This window comes from Microcaecilia unicolor, chromosome 9, assembly GCF_901765095.1.
Source record: "Microcaecilia unicolor chromosome 9, aMicUni1.1, whole genome shotgun sequence".
NCBI lineage: Eukaryota > Metazoa > Chordata > Amphibia > Gymnophiona > Siphonopidae > Microcaecilia > Microcaecilia unicolor.
The window spans coordinates 226,702,196-226,722,243 of NC_044039.1; the positions used below are offsets into that span (position 1 = coordinate 226,702,196).

Here is a 20,048-nt window from a genome sequence, read left to right on the forward strand (position 1 = left end):
GACACACTGGGGATTCGTACAGAGGAAGAGTTATACCATGTCAGTTTCAGGCTTTGGTTTCGTTGTGTTGCAAGGCTTAGGCACTTAGGTTGGGTCGATGGGGCATGCCTTTTTGAACAGGTTAGTTTTTAGTGATTTCCGGAAGTTTAGGTGGTCGTACGTTGTTTTCACGGCTTTTGGTAGTGCGTTCCACAGTTGCGTGCTGATGTAGGAGAAGCTGGATGCATAAGTTAGTTTGTATTTGAGTCCTTTGCAGCTTGGGTAGTGGAGATTTAGGTATGTTGGTGCTGATCTGATTGTGTTTCTTGTTGGTAGGTCTAAGGTCTGTCATGTAGCCTGGGGCTTCTCCGTAGATGATTTTATGGACCAGGGTGCAGATTTTGAAAGCAATGCATTCTTTGATTAGTAGCCAGTGTAGTTTATCTCGGAGAGGTTTGGCGCTTTTGAATCGCGTTTTCCCAAATATTAGCCTGGCTGCTGTGTTTTGAGCGGTTTGAAGTTTCTTTGAGTTGTTCTTTGCATCCCGCATATATTCCATTGCAGTAGTCTGCATGGCTTAGTACCATTGATTGTATCAAATTACAAAATGTTTCCCTCGGGAAGAATGGTTTCACACGTTTGAGTTTCCAAATTGAATGGAACATTTTCTTTGTTGTAGATTTAACTTGGCCCTCAAGTGTAAGGTTACGGTCGATAGTAACGCCGAGGATTTTCAGGCTGTCTGAGATAGAGAGGGTGTAGTCTGGGGTGTTTTTGTTTGTGGGCTTGTTCGTATTGTGTTGGGATGAGAGGATGACAGTGTGTTTTATCTGTATGGAGTTTTAGTTGAAATGCATTTGCCCATGAGTTCATGATATTTAGGCTGAGCTTGATTTCATTGGAGATTTCTGTCAGGTCATGTTTGTAAGGTATGTACATTTTGACGTCGTCTGCATAGATGAATGGGTTGAGGCCTTGGTTGGCTAAAGACTTGGCTAGTGGTGTCATCATTAGATTGAAGAGGGTCGGTGATAGTGGTGATCCTTGAGGTAGTCCGCATTTGGCTTTCCACGGTGATGATATGTTTGAATTTGATTTCACTTGGTATGTTCAAGTGGTTAGGAAACCCTTGATTCAACTAAATATGTTTCCACCAATACCGAAGTAATCTAGTAGTCTTAGTAATATATTGTGGTTTACCATGTCGAAAGCACTAGACATGTCGAATTGAAGGAGAAGTACGCTTTTGCCTGTTGCTGTTTCCTGCTTGAATTTGGCCAGGAGCGTTACGAGTACTGTTTCAGTGCTATGGAGGGGGCAAAATCCTGATTGTGATTCATGTAAGAGTGAGAATTTGTTTATGCAATCTTCGAGTTGTTTGGTTACCATGCTTTCCAACAGTTTGACTACTAGTGGGATAGATGCTACTGGGCGGTAATTGGTGAGTTCACTTGTCTTTTTCTTGGTTTCTTTTGGAATCGGGGTGAGTAGAATTTTGCCATTTCTCCGGGGACAAGCAGGCTGCTTGTTCTCACATGTGGGTCGGCGTCCACGGCGGCCCCAGGAACAGAGATTTTTTTCTATTAAAATCTGAAGAGCTTTGCGACAGCCAGCAGAGAGCGGGATGGACGCACTGCGCATGCGCGACCATCTTCCCGCTTGCGCGTCCATTCACGCCTCAGTTTTTTCTTTTCCACGGTGGAGAGTGGCTGCTTGTCAGTCTCTCTCCCTTAAGTCCCAGGAAAAACTTTGGCGCCTTTTCACATGCTGTTTGCCACTTTTTTCTTGTTTCCCATCATCTTTTTTTTTTTTGTTTTTTTTTCTTTTCTACTAAAAAAAAAACAAAACCTCTCTTTTTTTCCTTAGTTTTGGCCCTTATTAAGTTTCCTTTCAGTTCTGTTGCGGCCATTTTGGGCCACCCCTCCGCGGTTTCCTTTTTTATGCCCTCAGTTGGCACAATCGAGCCGTTTGACTTCACCGCTGCGATTTTTCCGCTGATGTCATCGAAGCCTTCCAGCAGCTTCAAGAAGTGTACTCGGTGTCTGGAAGGCTCCTGCTGTGCAGGCCCACCGGTCGGACCCAACCCCGAGGAGGCGTGTGGATTCCACGTCCTCGTCGGTACCGAGGAGCACTGGTGACGTGCTTCAAGCGAAGGCGAAGAAGCATCGGCACCGGTCTCCCTCGAGGCACGGTACCGGGAGCTCTGGGGCGTCAAGGGATTCGGCACGCCGGGAGGAGCACTCACCCTCCGTACAAGAGGTGTAGGTGCGTTGATCTTCGGACAGCCTGGCACCGCCTCCCAGGCCTTCGCAGATTCTGACTTCGACTCCAGTACCGGCCCCACAGCCTTCCTCGATAACGACTCTAGAGGAGAGCATTCGAGCTATTCTTCCAGGTCTCCTGGAAGGGCTGCTGCATCAGTCTGTTCTGGTACCGGGGGTGCTTGCGCCCTCGGTAAAGTCGATGGAAGTGGAGGCTGGCTCTGTGCCTGTGGTGAGGTCCCCGCCGCCGGTACCGCTTGCGGCCTCGGCTGCCACCCAGGTTGACTCGAGGTCGATGGAGGGAGCTTCATCGCCGCCAGCATGGGAGTCAACCTCTCGACATCGCCATCGAGGACATGGGTCCTCGGCGTCGAGATGGGCCCAGTTTTGGAGTGTAGTTCGTGAACTCTTGTCCGATGCCAAGGAGGATGCCTCCTGGGATTAAGGGGAAGACCCCAGATATTTCTCTTCCGCGGAGTCTTGTGGTCTTCCTTCTGATCCCACTCCTTCCTCTGAGAGGAAGCTTTCTCCACCGGAGAGTCTGTCCTTCTCCTCCTTTGTCCGGGAGATGTCTGTAGGGCATTCCCTTCCCTGTGGTATATGAGGATGAGCCCAGGACTGAGATGCTCGAGGTCCTGGACTATCTTTTGCCACCTAAGGAGTCATCCACTGCTCCTCTGTATAATGTCCTTAAAGAGACATTGCTGAGGAATTGGATGAAACCATTATCTAATCCCACCATCCCTAAGAAAGCGGAGTCCCAATATGGGATCCATGGAGAACCTGAGTTGATGAGGTCACAGTTACCTCAAGACTCTGCGGTTGTGGATTCCTTTCTCAAGAGAGCCAGAAGTACTAGAGATTTTGCCTTGGCGCCCCCGGGGCGAGAGGCTAGGACTTTAGACTCTTTTGGGAGGAAGGCTTACCAGTCCTCTATGCTCGTGTCCAAAATTCAGTCCTACCAACTCTACACAAGCATTCACATGTAGAACAATGTTAAGCAGCTGGCGGACTTGGTGGATAAGCTCCCTCCCGAGCACGCCAGGCCTTTTCAGGAGGTGGTCAGGCACCTGAAGGCGTGTCGTAAATTCCTGTCCAGGGGTGCTTATGACACTTTTGATGTTGCGTCCAGATCCGCTGCTCAAGGTATAGTGATGCGCAGACTCTCATGGCTGCGTGCCTCTGACCTGGACAATCGGACCCAGCAGCGGCTTGCGGATGTCCCTTGCCGGGGGGGGCGGGGAGGGATAATATTTTTGGTGAGAAGGTTGAGCAGGTGGTAGAGCAGCTCCACCAGCGGGAAACCACCCTCGACAAACTCGCCTTCAGCATCTACCTCAACAGGTAGACGATTTTTCAGGGGAAGGAGGAATGCTCCCTATGCTTACAATAAGCGTAGGTACAATCCACCTTCCCGACAGCCTTCTCAGGCTCAGCCCCAGCGCGCTCGTTCGCGTGAACAGTGTGCGCCCAGACAGGCCCCTGCAGCTTCCCAGCAAAAGCAAGGGACGGACTTTTGACTGACTCCAGCTGAGCATAGCCGCCATAAACGTACCTGTGCTGGACAATCTACCGGTCGGAGGAAGGCTAAACTTTTTTCACCAAAGGTGGCCTCTCATAACCTCCGACCAGTGGGTTCTTCAAATAGTCCGGTTGGGGTACTCCCTCAATTTGATCTCCAGACCTCCAAATTGTCCACCGGGAGCTCAGTCTTTCAGCTTCCAGCACAGGCAGGTACTTGCAGAGGAACTCTCCGCCCTTCTCAGCGCCAGTGCGGTCTAGCCCGTTCCACCAGGGCAAGAAGGGCTGGGATTCTATTCCAGGTACTTCCTTGTGCAAAAGAAAACAGGGGGGATGCGTCCCATCCTAGACCTAAGGGTCCTGAACAAATATCTGGTCAGAGAAAAGTTCAGGATGGTTTCCCTGGGCACCCTTCTTCCCATGATTCAGAAAAACAATTGGCTATGCTCTCTGGACTTAAAGGATGCTTACACTCGCATTCCGATACTTCCAGCTCACAGGAAGTATCTGTGATTCTGTCTGGGAACACAGCACTTTCAGCATTGTGTGCTGCCCTTTGGGCTTGCCTTCGCGCCCAGGGTGTTTACAAAATGCCTAGCGGTGGTTGCAGCGTCGCTACACAGACTGGGAGTGCATGTGTTCCCTTATCTCGACAGTTGGCTGGTGAAGAACACCTCAGAGGCAGGAGCTCTACAGTCCATGCAAATGACTATTCGACTCTTGGAGCTACTAGGGTTTGTTATCAATTACCCAAAGTCCCACCTTCTTCCAGTTCAACATCTAGAATTCATAGGAGCTCTGCTGGACTCTCAGACAGCTCAGGCCTATCTTCCCGAGACGAGAGCAGACAACCTTCTGTCTCTCATTTCCATGGCCAGGGCATCTCAGCAGATCATGGCTTGGCAGATGTTGAGACTTTTAGGCCACATGGCCTCCACGGTTCATGTGACGCCCATGGCACGCCTGCACATGAGATCTGCTCAATGGACTCTAGCTTCCCAGTGGTATCAAGCTGCAGGAAATCTAGAGGATGTGATCCAGCTGTCCACCGAGTTTCACAATTCCCTTTAGTGGTGGACAATTCAATCCAATTTGACCCTGAGACGTCCCTTCCAGATTCCTCAGCCTCAAAAAGTGCTGACCACGGATTCATCTCTCCTGGGGTGGGGAGCGCATGTAGATGGGCTCCACACTCAGGGAGCTTGGCCCCTCCAAGAATCAGGTCTTCAGATCAATCTCCTGGAGTTGCGAGCGATCTGGAACGCTCTAAAGGGTTTCAGAGATCGGCTGTCCAATTAAATTATTCAAATTCAGACAGACGAGGCTGCCATGTACTATGTCAACAAGCGGGGGGGGGGGGCACCGGATCTCACCGGATCTCACCCCCTGTGTTGGGAAGCCATTCAGATGTGGCTTTGGGCTCGCCGTCACGGCATGTTTCTCCAAGCCACATATCTGGCAGGCGTAAACAACAGTCTGGCCGACAGGTTGAGCAGGATAATGCAACCTCACGAGTGGTCGCTCAACTCGGGCGTGGTATGCAAGATCTTCCGAGAGTGGGTCACCCCCTCGGTGGATCTTTTTGCTACTCAGATCAATCACAAGGTCCCTCAGTTCTGTTCCATGTTTCAGGCCTACGACAGTCTAACGTCAGATGCCTTTCTCCTACATTGGGGAACAGGCGTTCTGTTTGCGTATCCCCCCATACCTGTGGTGGGGAAGACTTTGCTGAAACTCCAGCAAGACCGCGGAACAATGATTCTGATTGCGCCCTTTTGGCCTCGTCAGATTTGGTTCCCTCTTCTTCTGGGGTTATCCTCCGAAGCACCGTGGAGATTGGAGTGTTTTCCAACCCTCATTACTCAGAAAGAGGGGGCGCTTCTGCATCCCAACCTCCAGTCTCTGGCTCTCATGGCCTGGATGTTGAGAGCATAGACTTCGCCTCCTTAGGTCTTTCTGAGGGTGTCTCCCGAGTCTTGCTTGCTTCCAGGAAAGATTCCTCGAAGAGGTGTTACTCTTCCAAATTGAGGAGGTTTGCCGTCTGGTGTGACAGCAAGGCCCTAGATCCTCGCTCTTATCCTACACAGACCCTGCTTGAATACCTTCTACACTTGTCAGAGTATGGTCTCAAGACCAACTCCATAAGAGTCCATCTTAGTGCAATTAGTGCTCTCCATTATCGTGTAGACGGCACGCCTATATCTGGACATCCTTTAGTTGTTCGCTTCATGAAAGGTTTGCTTTTGTCAAAGCCCCCTGTCAAACCTCCACCAGTGTCATGGGATCTCAACGTCGTCCTCACCCAGCTGATAAAAGCTCCTTTTGAGCCACTGGATTCCTGCCATCTGAAGTATTTGACCTGGAAGGTCATTTTCTTGCTGGCTGTTACTTCGTAGAGTCAGTGAGCTTCAGGCCCTAGTGGTTAACGCACCTTATACTAAGTTTCATCACAACAGAGTAGTCCTCCGCACGCACCCTAAGTTCCTGCCGAAGGTGGTGTCGGAGTTCAATCTGAACCAGTCAATTGTCTTGCCAACATTTTTTCCCCATCCTCATACCCTCCCTGCTGAGCGTCAGTTGCATACATTGGACTGAAAGAGAGCATTGGCCTTCTATGTGGAGCGGACAAGCCCCTTCAGACAGTCCACCCAAATGTTTGTTTCTTTTTATCCCAACAGGAAGGGAGTTGCTGTCAGGAAACGCACCATTTCAAATTGGCTAGCAGATTGTATTTTCTTCACTTATGCACAAGCTGGGCTGACTCTTGAGGGTCATGTCACGGCTCATAGTGTTAGAGCCATGGCAGCGTCAATAGCTCACTTGAAGTCAGCCACTATTGAAGAGATTTGCAAGGCTTCGACGTGGTCATCTGTCCACACAGTCACATCTCATTACTGCCTTCAGCAGGACTCCCGACACGACAGTCGGTTTGGGCAGTCGGTGTTGCAGAATCTGTTTGGGGTCTAGAATCCAACTGCACCCCCCCTAGGCCCATTTTTGTTCTGTTCAAGGCTGCACTCTGTTAGCTGTTTCTTTGTAGGCCAATCTCTGTTTTGTCCTCGCCGTTGCGAGGCCCAATTGACCTTTCAGAATCCATAACAAATCCCTGCTTGATCACCTGAATTGTATCTTGTTTTACAGACCACCAGACAACTGGAACGAAACCAGTCAAATTTCATGGACTTCATCTCAAACACTTGTGCATCCAATTCTAACATACTACTGCTAGGAGACATCAACCTCCACCTAGAAGACCCAAACTCTGCCAACACATGAGAATGCAAGGAATTCCTCCACTTATGGGATCTTAAATGGCCACAAATGCAAACAACCCACACCAAAGGGAACACGCTTGACCTCATCTCATATAAATTGTCCACAGACCAAAACCTAATAATAACTGATACTAAATGGTCAGAAATACCATGGACCGACCACTACAAACTAAACCTTTCACTAAATTGGCGGAAGAAGGGCTCACACCGTGCACAAGAACACAAAACCTACAGCACAAGAGGCCAAATAGACTCGAAAACATTCTGGCAACAAATATATAATGGCGAATGGACAACACAAACAGACTCCATAAACTACCTCTCTAACTGGGACAAAAGATGCAGAAACATACTAGACGAAATAGCACCCTTACAAACAAGAACAGCACGAAGACAGATCTTGATACCATGAACTGAAAAAACTAAAAATACAATCCAGGAAACTTGAAAGAGCATGGAAAAAAATAAAAGACGAACACCATGCTCAACACTTGGAAACAAACACAAAGAAAATACAAATACGCAATAAGACAGGCCAAAAGGTCATATTACAGAACTAAAATAGGACCAGACTACAAAGACACAAAGAAACTATACCAACTCGTAAACAAACTACTAGACACCTCCTTGGTCACCTCAACCAATACAGACATCCCATCTGCAGACAAACTTGCTAAATATTTCAACGAAAAAATTGTAAATCTATGCAAAACACTTCCTCTTGCCAAAAGTGATATCGAAAACTTCATCAACGGCCTGAATCCAACCCCTGGAGAATACCCAGCAGACCGAATGTGGTCAAACTTCGCCCTCCTCACCTCCAAAACAGTAACCCATGCGATCTATAAGTTCTCCAACACCCACTGCAAATTGGATACGTGCCCAGCTACCTAATAAAATCCGCCCCCAACCACTTCATAGCGGACCTCACATCCCACCTAAACTACCTGCTCCAACAAGGTCTCTTCCCTAAGGAAATGCGAAGTTACTTACCTGTAGCAGGTATTCTCCGAGGACAGCAGGCTGATTGTTCTCACATGTGGGTCAGCGGCCCCAGGAACGGAGATTTTTTGCAGTAAAATCTGAAGAGCTTTGCGACAGCCAGCAAAGCACAGGATGGACGCACTACGCATGCGTGACCATCTTCCCGCGTGCGTCCGTTCCCGCCTCAGTTATATTAAAAGCAAATAAAGAATTAAACAACTCCAAAGGGGAGGTGGGCGGGTTGCTGAGGACAATCAGCCTGCTGTCTTCGGAGAATACCTGCTACAGGTAAGTAAGTTCGCTTTCTCCGAGGACAAGCAGGCTGCTTGTTCTCACATGTGGGGTATCCCTAGCCCCCAGGCTTACTGAAAACAAAAATTGTTTAAAGGAATCCCATCGAGAGAAGGTGGATGAGTGGTAGTATGAGTGGAAGTATGAAAGATGATAAGGCATGAAGTATTGTGTTTCTGTACAAGTATATGCAGAGTAAAGAAAGCAGTAAAATAAAAATAAAAAAGGTAGACATATATAAAAAAATTGTATAACTGTTACTGCATGTAAAGATTACAATAGTGTAACTAGTTAAAATATTTAAGTAATTCTTCCATATCATCATGCTGATCAATCCATAGACTGGTGGGTTGTGTCCATCTACCAGCAGGTGGAGATAGAGAGCAATCTTTTTGCCTCCCTATATGTGGTCATGAGCTGCCGGAAAATCCTCAGTATGTTCTCTATCTCAGCAGGTGGTGGTCACACACAGCAGCAGCTCTGGCTAGGTCTCCAAGCCTAATTTTTAGGTTTTGTTGAGTGCCTGGGGTTGAGGGCTCTTCTTGAGCAAGTGCAAACCTGGTGGCGCCAGGTCCCTCCTTTTCTCCCCACTCCCGCTGGCTCCGTTAAAAAAAAAAAATAAAAAAATTTTTGAACGTCCTTAAAGGCGTTTATTTCGACGTTTATTTAAACGTTTATTGCAGCTACTCACTGGGACACCAGGTCGTTACAGCTCGGAGCGAGAAGCAGGTAATTTTTACCTTTTTATAGCGGGCAGGGGATTCCCCGATTGATCTCCACGTGGCCTATGGCGTCGGAGGGCGAGAGCGCCAAGAATCGCTCCCCGGACCGCGTGTGCGCTTCTAGCGGGGATGCGGGGGTTTTAAAGTTTGATTCGCCCTTGTTGGGTGTCAGTTTGGAGGCCGGTCAGTGTCCCGGGTCTTCCTCCGGCGCGGCGGTTTTTCCCGCCATAAACGCCCATCCCCCGCTGCTCGCCTCCGCCATCTTGGCCGGCCACTCTGCTCGGACGGCTTCTTCTTGGGCCGTTCTTGAGCTGGGAGACGTTCATGCCATGGCCGCCCTTGATTTGGGCGACGGCAAAAAAGCGGCTAAAGTTAAGTGCCGTTCTTCCCGCACGGCTCCTTCGCGGAGTGTCGCGCCGGACGCCATCTTGGATGCGCAGCATGTTGCTCCCCCGCTCTTGCGAGCGCCGGTTGAGGGTACGTCTAGGGCTGTGGCCCAGGCTGCTGAAATACACAGTCTGGGGGGTTTCTCCCCCGAGTTTATTTTGCTGCTGCATCAGGCCTTCTTTATGCAAAACGCTGCCCCTTCTCCCTTGTCCGATAACGGGGTTGAGGCCCCCGGAAGTAAACGCCCTCGGGTGGATTCCCGGGCCTTAGAGGACGCTGTTTCCTCTGATGTAGATGAGGGCAGCGTATCTGAGTTCTTCCAACGGTCCTTTGGGGATTCCTTGGAGGAGACGGATTCCCGCTCGGATGGAGCGGATGACCCCTCTGCAGCACGGATCTTTCGCTCAGAGGATTTGCCCAACCTGTTACTGCAGGCCATGAGCATTTTGAAGATTTCCTCGCCAGAGGACGTCTCTCTCTCAGCCCCTGTTGGCTCCGCCATTATGCTGGGGACGAAGCGCCCGCCTAGAACCTTCCACGTTCATGATGCCATGCACACCTTAATTTCGGCTCAATGAGATGTCCCGGAAGCGAGCCTCAAAGTGGCTAGGGCTATGTCCCGCCTCTATCCTTTGCCTGAAAGTGAACGTGAGGCCTTTATTTGGCCTACCGTGGATTCTTTAATCACTGCGGTGGCTAAGAAAACGGCGTTGCCGGTGGAAGGTGGCACGGCCCTAAAGGACGCCCAAGACAGAAGATTGGAAGCGGCTTTAAGGTCGTCCTTCGAGGCGGCTGCCTTAAGTTTGCAGGCCTCAGTTTGCGGCTCCTATGTGGCCAGGGCGTGCCTGACGATGGTGCAGCGGGCTTCCCCCTCGGATCCTTCCTTGAGGGCTGACTGGCCGGCCCTGGAATCGGGCTTGGCTTATTTGGCAGACTTACTGTATGATGTCTTGAGAGCCTCGGCTAAAGGTATGGCTCAGACAGTCTCTGCGCGGCGCTGGCTTTGGCTGAAACATTGGTCTGCGGACCACGCCTCTAAGTCCCGCCTGGCTAAGTTGCCTTTTAAAGGCAAGCTGTTCTTTGGGGTCGAGCTGGACAAAATCGTGACCGATCTCGGCACGTCTAAGGGCAAGAGGTTACCAGAGGTCAGGGCTCGGGCCAGTTGTGCTCGCCCCGGTATCTCCAGAGGACGGTTTCAGGAAGCCCGTCGGTACCGCCCGGGCAAGTCGGGCTCCTCTGCCCCCTCTTCCTTCAAAAGGAACTTCTCCCCCAAGCAGCATTCCTTTCGCAGAGACCGCCGTCCCGGAGGTACGCCCTCCGGTCCTCCCCCAGGGTCTCGTACCCAATGACGGGGCCCTGGTTCATGGCCCAGTGCAGATTGGAGGACGCCTGTCCTCGTTTCTGGGCAAGTGGACCAGGGTAACTTCAGACGCTTGGGTTCTGGAAGTCATCAGAGACGGCTACAAGTTAGAGTTCTGCCGACCCTTAAGAGACGGGTTTGTACTCTCTCCCTGCAAGTCTCCGGTCAAAGCTGTGGCAGTGCAGCAGACCTTGGACAACCTGAGACGCCTGGGTGCGGTCGTTCCGGTGCCAGAAAATCAGATTGGCAAGGGACGTTACTCCATTTACTTTGTGGTACCAAAGAAAGGAGGTTCTGTCCGGCCTATCCTCGACCTCAAAGGGGTCAATCGGGCCTTGAAAGTGCGGCACTTTCGCATGGAGACTGTCCGCTCTGTTATAGCGGCAGTGAAGGCAGGGGAGTTCTTGGCTTCCTTGGACATCAAGGAAGCGTACCTGCATATTCCCATCTGGCCTCCTCATCAATGCTTTCTGCGTTTTGCAGTCCTGGGCCGACACTTCCAGTTCAGAGCCCTCCCTTTCGGGTTGGCTACTGCTCCGCGGACCTTCTCCAAAGTAATGGTGGTCATCGCGGCCTTCCTGCAAAAGGAAGGAGTACAAGTCCATCCTTATCTGGACGACTGGTTGATCCGAGCCCCCTCTTATGCAGAGTGCGGCAAAGCTGTGGACCGGGTGGTTGCTCTTTTGAGCTCCCTGGGGTGGATCATCAACTGGGAGAAGAGCCAGCTGCGCCCGACTCAGTCCCTGGAGTATCTGGGAGTTCGATTCGACACCCAAGTGGGCAGAGTGTTCCTGTCAGACAATCGGATTGTCAAACTTCAGGCTCAGGTGGACCAGTTCCTAGTAGCCTCTCCTCTTCGGGCTTGGGACTATGTGCAGCTGTTGGGCTCTATGACGGCCACGATGGAAGTGGTGCCCTGGGCCAGGGCTCATATGAGACCACTACAACACTCTCTGCTGCAGCGCTGGACTCCGATGTCGGAGGATTATGCTGTGCGCCTTCCCTTGGACCCAGCAGTGCGCAAGGCGCTGAGCTGGTGGCTGCAGACAGACAAGTTGTCTGCAGGAATGCCTCTGGTGACCCCGGAGTGGATTGTCGTCACGACGGACGCCTCTTTGTCGGGCTGGGGAGCCCACTGCTTGGGAAGGACAGCGCAGGGGCTCTGGTCTCCTGCAGAGGCAAAGTGGTCTATCAACCTCCTGGAACTCAGAGCCATTCGGTTGGCGCTTTTGGAGTTCATCCCGGTACTGGCGTTGAAGCCAGTACGGGTCCTGTCGGACAATGCCACGGCTGTGGCCTATGTCAACCGCCAGGGAGGTACCAAGAGCGCCCCTCTAGCCAAGGAGGCCATGAATCTATGCCAGTGGGCGGAAGCAAACCTGGAACAGCTGTCAGCGGCCCACATTGCCGGAGTCATGAATGTCAAGGCGGACTTTCTCAGTCGCCATACCTTGGATCCCGGAGAGTGGCAGTTATCGGCTCAGGCGTTCTTGGACATCACGAAGCGCTGGGGCCAGCCGAGCCTAGATCTGATGGCGTCATCGGCCAATTGCCAAGTGCCGCGCTTTTTCAGCAGAGAACGGGACCCTCGATCCCTGGGAGTAGATGCTCTTCTCCAACAGTGGCCGACACAGGAGCTTCTCTATGTGTTCCCGCCCTGGCCCATGTTGGGCAGGGTGCTAGACCGGGTGGCAAAGCATCCGGGCCGGATAATCCTGGTGGGTCCGGACTGGCCCAGATGTCCCTGGTATGCGGACTTGATCAGGCTCTCAGTGGACGATCCTCTGCGGCTGCCAGTGGAGCAGGGCCTGTTGCATCAGGGTCCCGTGGTGATGGAGGATCCCTCCCCCTTTGGTCTTACGGCCTGGCTATTGAGCGGCAGCGTCTGAGAAAGAAGGGCTTCTCAGACAAGGTCATCGCCACTATGCTGAGAGCGAGGAACCGCTCTACTTCTACTGCTTACGCCAGGGTTTGGCGTACCTTTGCAGCGTGGTGTGAAGCAGGCTCACTTTCTCCCTTCACTGCTCCAATTTCTTCAGTGTTGGCGTTCCTGCAAGAAGGTCTGGAGAAAGGCCTGTCGCTCAGTTCCCTTAAAGTCCAGGTAGCGGCTCTGGCTTGCTTCAGGGGCCGCCTGAAGGGTGCTTCCCTGGCTTCGCAGCCAGACGTGGTGCGCTTTCTCAAGGGAGTTAAACCCACCTGCGCCCTCCTCTGCACTCAGTGGTGCCTGCGTGGAATCTCAACCTGGTGCTAAGAGCCTTGCAGAAGCCGCCTTTTGAACCCTTGTCAAGGGCATCTCTGAAAGTCCTGACGTTGAAAGCAGTCTTTTTGGTGGCTATCACTTCAGCCAGAAGAGTTTCCGAGCTCCAGGCACTTTCATGTCGAGAGCCCTTTCTGCAGTTCACGGAGGCAGGAGTGACTATTCGCACAGTGCCTTCCTTCCTGCCCAAGATTGTTTCTCGCTTCCATGGGAATCAGCAGCTCTGTCTCCCTTCCTTTCGTAGGGAGGACTACCCAGAGGAATACTCTGCTCTCAAATATCTGGATGTGAGACGAGTCATCATCAGATACTTGGAAGTGACCAATGATTTCCGGAAGTCGGATCATCTGTTTGTCCTGTTTGCAGGTCCTCGTAAGGGTCTGCAGGCTGCTAAGCCTACAGTGGCAAGATGGGTCAAGGAAGCCATTGCAGCGGCTTATGTGGCCGCGGGGAAGGTGCCGCCTATCCAGCTGAAGGCTCACTCCACTAGAGCTCAGGCGGCTTCGATGGCAGAGGCCGGGTCCGTCTCCTTGGAAGAGATTTGCAAGGCGGCAACTTGGGCATCGGCCCATACCTTCTCCAGGCATTACCTCTTGACTGTGGCTGCTCGGGCGGAGGCCCGGTTTGGAGCTTCAGTGTTGCGGTCAGGGATTTCTATGTCCCGCCCTGGGTGAGTACTGCTTCGGTACATCCCACCAGTCTATGGATTGATCAGCATGATGATATGGAAGGTAAAATTATGTATCATACCTGATAATTTTCTTTCCATTAATCATAGCTGATCAATCCATAGCCCCTCCCAGATATCTGTATTGTTTATATTCTGGTTGCATTTCAGGTTCAAGTTTAGTCTTCAGTTCCTGTTCAGGAGGACTTCGTGTTCAAGTTTTTCAATGGATTCTTCAAGAGTTGAGACGAATTTGTGTTACAGTGAGCTGCTGCATTCCTCTCCCCTCCGTTTTACGGGGCTGGATTGAGACTTAAATTCTGCCGGCGCTCCCTCCCGCTTCGTGCGGCAGTAGGGCAGCTTTGTACCCCTCCCGCTTCGGCGGTGTTAGGGTCAGTCAGCTCCTCCCGTGGTTGCGGTTGCAGGATAAGCCAGATACCCCCGCATCGGCGGGTGTGGTGTCCCTCCCCCGCTCCGCGGGGATGAGCTGGACGGATTCCCCTCCCCCACTTGTGTGGGGATGAGCTGGGTTAATTCCCCTCCCCCGTTTCGGCGGTGGTGAGCTGGGCAGAGTGTCCCTTTGTGGGTGTAATTCTCTAAGTGCTGAGTCCTGCGGATGGAGCTTGGATATCGACATACTGAGGAGTTTCCGGCAGCACATGACCACATATAGGGAGGCAAAAGGATTGCTCTCTATCTCCACCTGCTGGTAGATGGACACAACCCACCACTCTATGGATTGATCAGCTATGATTAATGGAAAGAAAATTATCAGGTATGATACATAATTTTACCATCTAATATAATAATTTGCACTCTCAACGTTCCAATGTCTCTGGCTGCATTCGTAACCACCGGCTGACGCCACCAGAGACATTGGAACGTTGGAACTGCAAGTGAACTTTAGGGACATGGGTGGAGAGAGACAAACATCTTTCTCCGGCTAAACAAAGCCAAAATTAAAAAAAAAAAAAAACTTAAAAAAAACCCCATTTGCTAACCTCCCTCCCAGTTCCAGGGTCCCCCGTCCGTCCCTCCCTTCCACTTCCAGGCCCCCCTGCCTCCGAATTTAAAAAGTCATGTTGGACTTACCAAGTCGGGGTTACGTCGTCCGCCAGTAGCACTAAAAGCCGTGCAGCCTCCGCCCTTCTGTCGCTGTCTGTCTCTCAATTCTGGTCCTGCCCTTGCGGAAACAGGAAATGAGGGCGAGACCAGAGCTGAGAGACAGACAGCGAGCGAAGGGCTGCACGGCTTTTAGCGCTACTGGCGGACGACGTAACCCCGACTTGGTAAGTCCAACATGACTTTTTAAATTAGGAGGCAGGGGGGCCTGGAAGTGGAAGGGAGGGACGGACCCAGAAACTCGGAAGGGTGGAGGGATGGACCCAGAAACTCGGAGGGAGGGGGTCCTGAAACTCGGAGAGAGAGGGGGGCCCTAAAACTCGGAGAAATGGAGGGGGGGCCCTGAAACATGGAGAGAGGGGGGCCCTGAAACTCGGAGGGACCCTGAGACAGGGAGGGAGGGGGACCCTGAAACTGGGAGGGAGGGATGGAGGGGACGACCTTGGAACTCAGAGGGAGGGGACGACCCTGGAACTCTGAGGGAGGGCGGGGGGGGGCACCCTGGAACTGGGAGGGAGGGAGGGGAGAGGATGACCATAGAACTCGGAGGGAGGGAGGGGGGGGAACGACCATGGAACTCGGAGGGAGTGAGGGGAGGAACGACCATGGAATTGGGAGAGAGGAGGGCCCCTGGACGAAGGGAGGGAGGGCGGGCCCCCCCAGCCACAGCCACACACTCATTCTCTCACACACACTCGCACCCAGTCTCACTGTCTCTCTGTCACACTCACACACTCGCACATTCACTCTCTCTCTCACACACTCACTCTCACACACATTCTGTCAAACATACACACTCCGAGGAAAACCTTCCTAGCGCCCGTTTTATTTGTGTCAGAAACGGGCCTTTTTTACTAGTTAGATAATAAATGCATATTCATTGGGGAAATCCAGAAAACCCGACTGGATTGCGGCTCTCGAGGACCGAGTTTAGACAACCCTGATCTGTCATTACTGTTTCAAGCAAGATTCCTGATGTGACAGTTGATTTGGTCAGCCAGTCCTTCAGAAATTATTTGGGGTGTAGAATCCAACTTCACACCCCCAAGCCCATTTTTTCTTCTGTTTCAGGATGTTCCATTAAAAAAAAAAAAAAATCCCCATGATTGGAACAAAGATGTTCTAAGCTTGCCTGTTACAGGCCTCTTATTCTTCCCCTTTTTGGTTTCAGACAGCCTGGTAGATAGATTCCCATATGTGAGAATATGCTTGTCCTCCTGCGAAATCAAAATTACTCACCTGTAGCGGATGTTCTCCAAGGATAGCAGAACACATATTCCCACATACCCACCCACCTCCCCTCGGAGTTGCATTCCAGTAGCTTTTGTAATAGACTGGCCCCACATGACTGCGGTGGGCAGGAAGTCATGCGCAGCGTGGTCTTCAAAAGGCTTTGAGAAAGTTGCTGAGAGGTTCTCCGCGCTGGGCTCTGTTAGATGATATCACCCATATGTGGAAATACATGGAGACAGAGTAACTTCACTATATCTGTTACCCGTACTGTTAAATGTGTATACTGTATTTCAGATACTATGCCATGTTAATACTATTACTAGATTTCAAATTGCCATCTCCAGGTTTACCTCACTGATTGAATTTATGCTTGTATTTGTTCATTTTACTATTATTCTGTTAACAAAATTAAGTTTCTATGTTAAACTGTACCCGCTGTGTACTATCTTGGGTGAATCTCTTCATAAAGATGGTTAATAAGCTAGAGATGAGGCAAGAGATGTATGAGCCATCAAGACACAGCAACGACTTTTGAAAGGCACATCGGTGTGCCCCAGAGCACTGTTTTCGGAGAAGAGGGAGATGACAGCTTCATTGTCTCTAGGCAAACTATCTATATAAATAATTCCCACTTCTGAAGTTCGCTCCATGCAAGACTGAAGCCCCCCTGTAGTGTTCGTAGAGTGCCCCGCCCTCAGCCCCGCCCACCCCAACATAATTCTCAACTCCAACGTTCTGAAGCTCACTCCGTGGCTTCAGTGCAGGGACCAGGGTTCGTGGATTCGTAATGGTGAAGCCTTCCATCTCTGGCCCGCCCTCGTGTCACAACGTAATGACGTTGAGGGCTGGCCCCGCCCCTTGCGTTTAAATGTTATGACGTGGAGGCGGGTTATCAGACCACAGGACACCACCTCCAACATTCCGAAGCTCACTGTGACAACACTGTTTTAAATGTAACTTTTGCTGCTACACAATGCTGGCTCTCAGCGCCCGACGGAGGCAAGGAGGGATGCCCTACAACTGGCAGATAGAGGAGAAGGGGCAGGGGGACCCTGGAACTTGGAGGGGGGCCGGAACTCGGAGGGAGGGAGGGAGGTGGCCTGACTGTAGAACTGGGAGGCAGGGAAGGAGGAAGGGGGGGCCACCCTGCAACTCGGAAGGAAGGGGCCCACCCTGCAACTGGAAGGGGGGCCACCCTGAAACTGGGGGACGGGGGGGCGGCCACCCTAGAACTGGGAGGGGGGGATGGCCAACCTGGAACTGAGGGGGACGGGGGGATAAATACCCTGGGACTGGGAGGGAAGGGGGCCCCCTGGAACTGGAAGGGAGGGGGCCCCCTGGAACTGGAAGGAAGGGGGGCCCCTGGCACACACTGTCATTCTTACTTGCACCCAGTCTCACTCTGTCACACACTCAGACATTCACGCCTTAGTGTTCGTGACTGTGTTATCTGCCACTACATTAATGTTATATCAACACTTTGTTCAGAACCATGTGGGGCTGGTGGTTGGGAGGCGGGGATAGTGCAGGGCAGACTTATACGGTCTGTGCCAAAGCCGGTGGTTGGGAGGCGGGGCTGGTGGTTGGAAGGCGGGGATAGTGCTGGGCAGACTTATACGGTCTGTGCCCTGAAGAGCACAGGTACAAATCAAAGTAGGGTATACACAAAAAGTAGCAAATATGAGTTATCTTGTTGGGCAGACTGGATGGACCGTGCAGGTCTTTTTCTGCCATCATCTACTATGTTACTCTCTCTGTATCACACACTCACTCTCGCACAGTCTGTAAAATGTACACACTCCAACAAAATCCTTGCTAGCGTCCGTTTCCTTTGTGTCTGAAACGTGCCTTTTTTCCTAGTGGAAAATATGAGACAGGGAGAAGGCGATCATTGTAAAAAGTGATGGGGCCAGATATAAAGTTTGAAGCCTAATTTTGCATAGGTCTTTTAGATAAAAAAAGACGCAGAGTATTTCAGAAAAATTGCAATGCATGCAGAACCTTTTGTCAAATACCTTTAAGGCCATGGAAAAATGGCCAGGGGGAACAGGCCTTTTATAAAAACAAATTTAAAAAAAAACCCCACTAGAATGGTATCTCTTGGGGCTCTGACCACATAATATGTAAGCGGTGATTTTGCAATCTGAGCATATAAGTGCCACTACTCGCATGTGTAAGTGCTGTGTTGTACAAAACTAGATATCTAAGGGAATCCAGTTGAGGAATTAAGCTGCACTGAGGTGAGTTTTCATGTCAGACAGGCAAACTATTTGCACCCCCTATCATATCTCCAAACTCCAAGTCCAAATGAGTGATTACCTTAAAATTACACATGCCTCGGAGCAGGTGTGAATAGCAGCATCTAGAGTTTATGAAGTAACAGCTTAGAAACATTATGCCATTTATACCTGTAAACCTGCTGCTTGTGTGCAAATTATGCTCAAGCCTTATAAAGTTACCTCCTTTAAGCTGAAATGGGTATTCAGGTGGGGTTTTTAATTCTCTTGACCGGGGGGGGGGGGGGGGGGGGGGGGCTGGTTTTGGAGAAGATTTAATGCATGAACAGGTCTTGTGTTCAGGTTTGACAGAGAGACTGGTGCAAAGAAATAGCGTTCCTAACTTAGGATGCTGATTTTGTTTCTATGGCCTCTAATAAGTAACATTGTGTGTATTTATCTTTTGAAGCTGTGAATTTTATTTGTGACCATCCGGATATAAAGGCCATCAGCTTTGTGGGCTCCAACCAAGCTGGAGAGTATATTTATGAAAGAGGCTCCATCAATGGCAAGAGAATTCAGTCCAACATGGTATGTCTTCTTGTTTCTTTCCCTTTCTTTTCTTTGTGAGTCTATCCTGTGGGTTTATTCCAGATACCTACAGTTAGATTTCATCCTAGAGACTTAGGCCCAGATGCACTAAACATTTTTCATCGTTAAATGAGCCCTTAAGGAAGAATTTCCTATCCTTTCCATGCACTAAAGCCTATTTTTCGATGGCAGTAGCAGCTAACGTAACTGGAATGCAAATGAGAAACTACCATTGAAATGTAGACAATTTGGAATGCACTAACCATACCGACGATAGCAACGATTCACTTACCACCAGAAATTTAACGTCAGCTCAGACCTGTTGTTAAAGCCTGAGCTGTCATCTCCCCACTGCCCCCTGCACGATGAAAAACCAAATTGCTGGCATGTTTTAAAAGAAAAGTGGCTCCCTGCTTCCCTGTGCCTAAAATAAAAAAGGAAACTAAATTAAAAAAGGATCGGGAGGGGGCAAAGGCGCTCATCAGCAGCGTCCTGTATGGACGGCCTGGCCTTGCCTTGCCTTGCTTGCCCCACCCCCCCCCCCCCCCCCCCCCGAAGTCCCCGCTGCTCCGTTTGTGAAATAAAAGCTTTTAAAAATGAAACCTTTGCAGTTGCTGGGCTCCCCCTCCCTTCCTGTGTCTCTCTTCTTTAGTCGGCAATGCTCCGCCTCCTGCCCTCCTCCACCTCCGTGCCCCGCCCCCCCGATTTCGTCCCCGCCGCTATCCCCCCCCCCCCCCCCCCCCTCCACCATAATGGCCGGTGCAGCGCCTCTCACCTATGTTTGAAGGCGCTGCACAGGATGGATCAGCTATTCTTTAGCTCTTCTGTCTCCTCCAATATCTCCTTCTTCTTCCTGTGTCCGCCCTCCTCTGACGTCAGTTATCTACGTAGATAGCTGACGTCAGAGGAGAGCACATTTAAAACAAATCAGAGACTGTGTTTTTTTAACCTGTGAAAGCAGTTAGTGTAGCTGGTTAATTGTGCTGCCTTGCTCCTATTTATGCTTGCTTTTCTGTCTTCACAAACTCTGGTTTTCTTTCTGCCCAGCCCACTTCAGATTTTGCAACCTTCATTCACTCCTAGGCCAGTTTCATCACTGAAGCCAAAACCAAAAGATGAAACTTGGCATGAGTGAAAAACTGGTAAAAAATGAAAAGGAATGAATTAATTCAAAAATGGACA

The 20,048-nt window shown here is 50.8% G+C and overlaps 1 protein-coding gene across 1 annotated transcript in view; it reads left to right on the forward strand.

The window, feature by feature from the left end:
* ALDH6A1 (aldehyde dehydrogenase 6 family member A1) overlaps positions 1 to 20,048 on the forward strand; it is a 188,209-nt gene that overhangs the window by 71,892 nt on the left and 96,269 nt on the right. Inside the window, exon 7 of the mRNA XM_030214333.1 lies at positions 18,745 to 18,866. Coding sequence (XP_030070193.1) covers positions 18,745 to 18,866 — 122 coding nt within the window. The remainder of the gene's footprint in view (positions 1 to 18,744; positions 18,867 to 20,048) is intronic.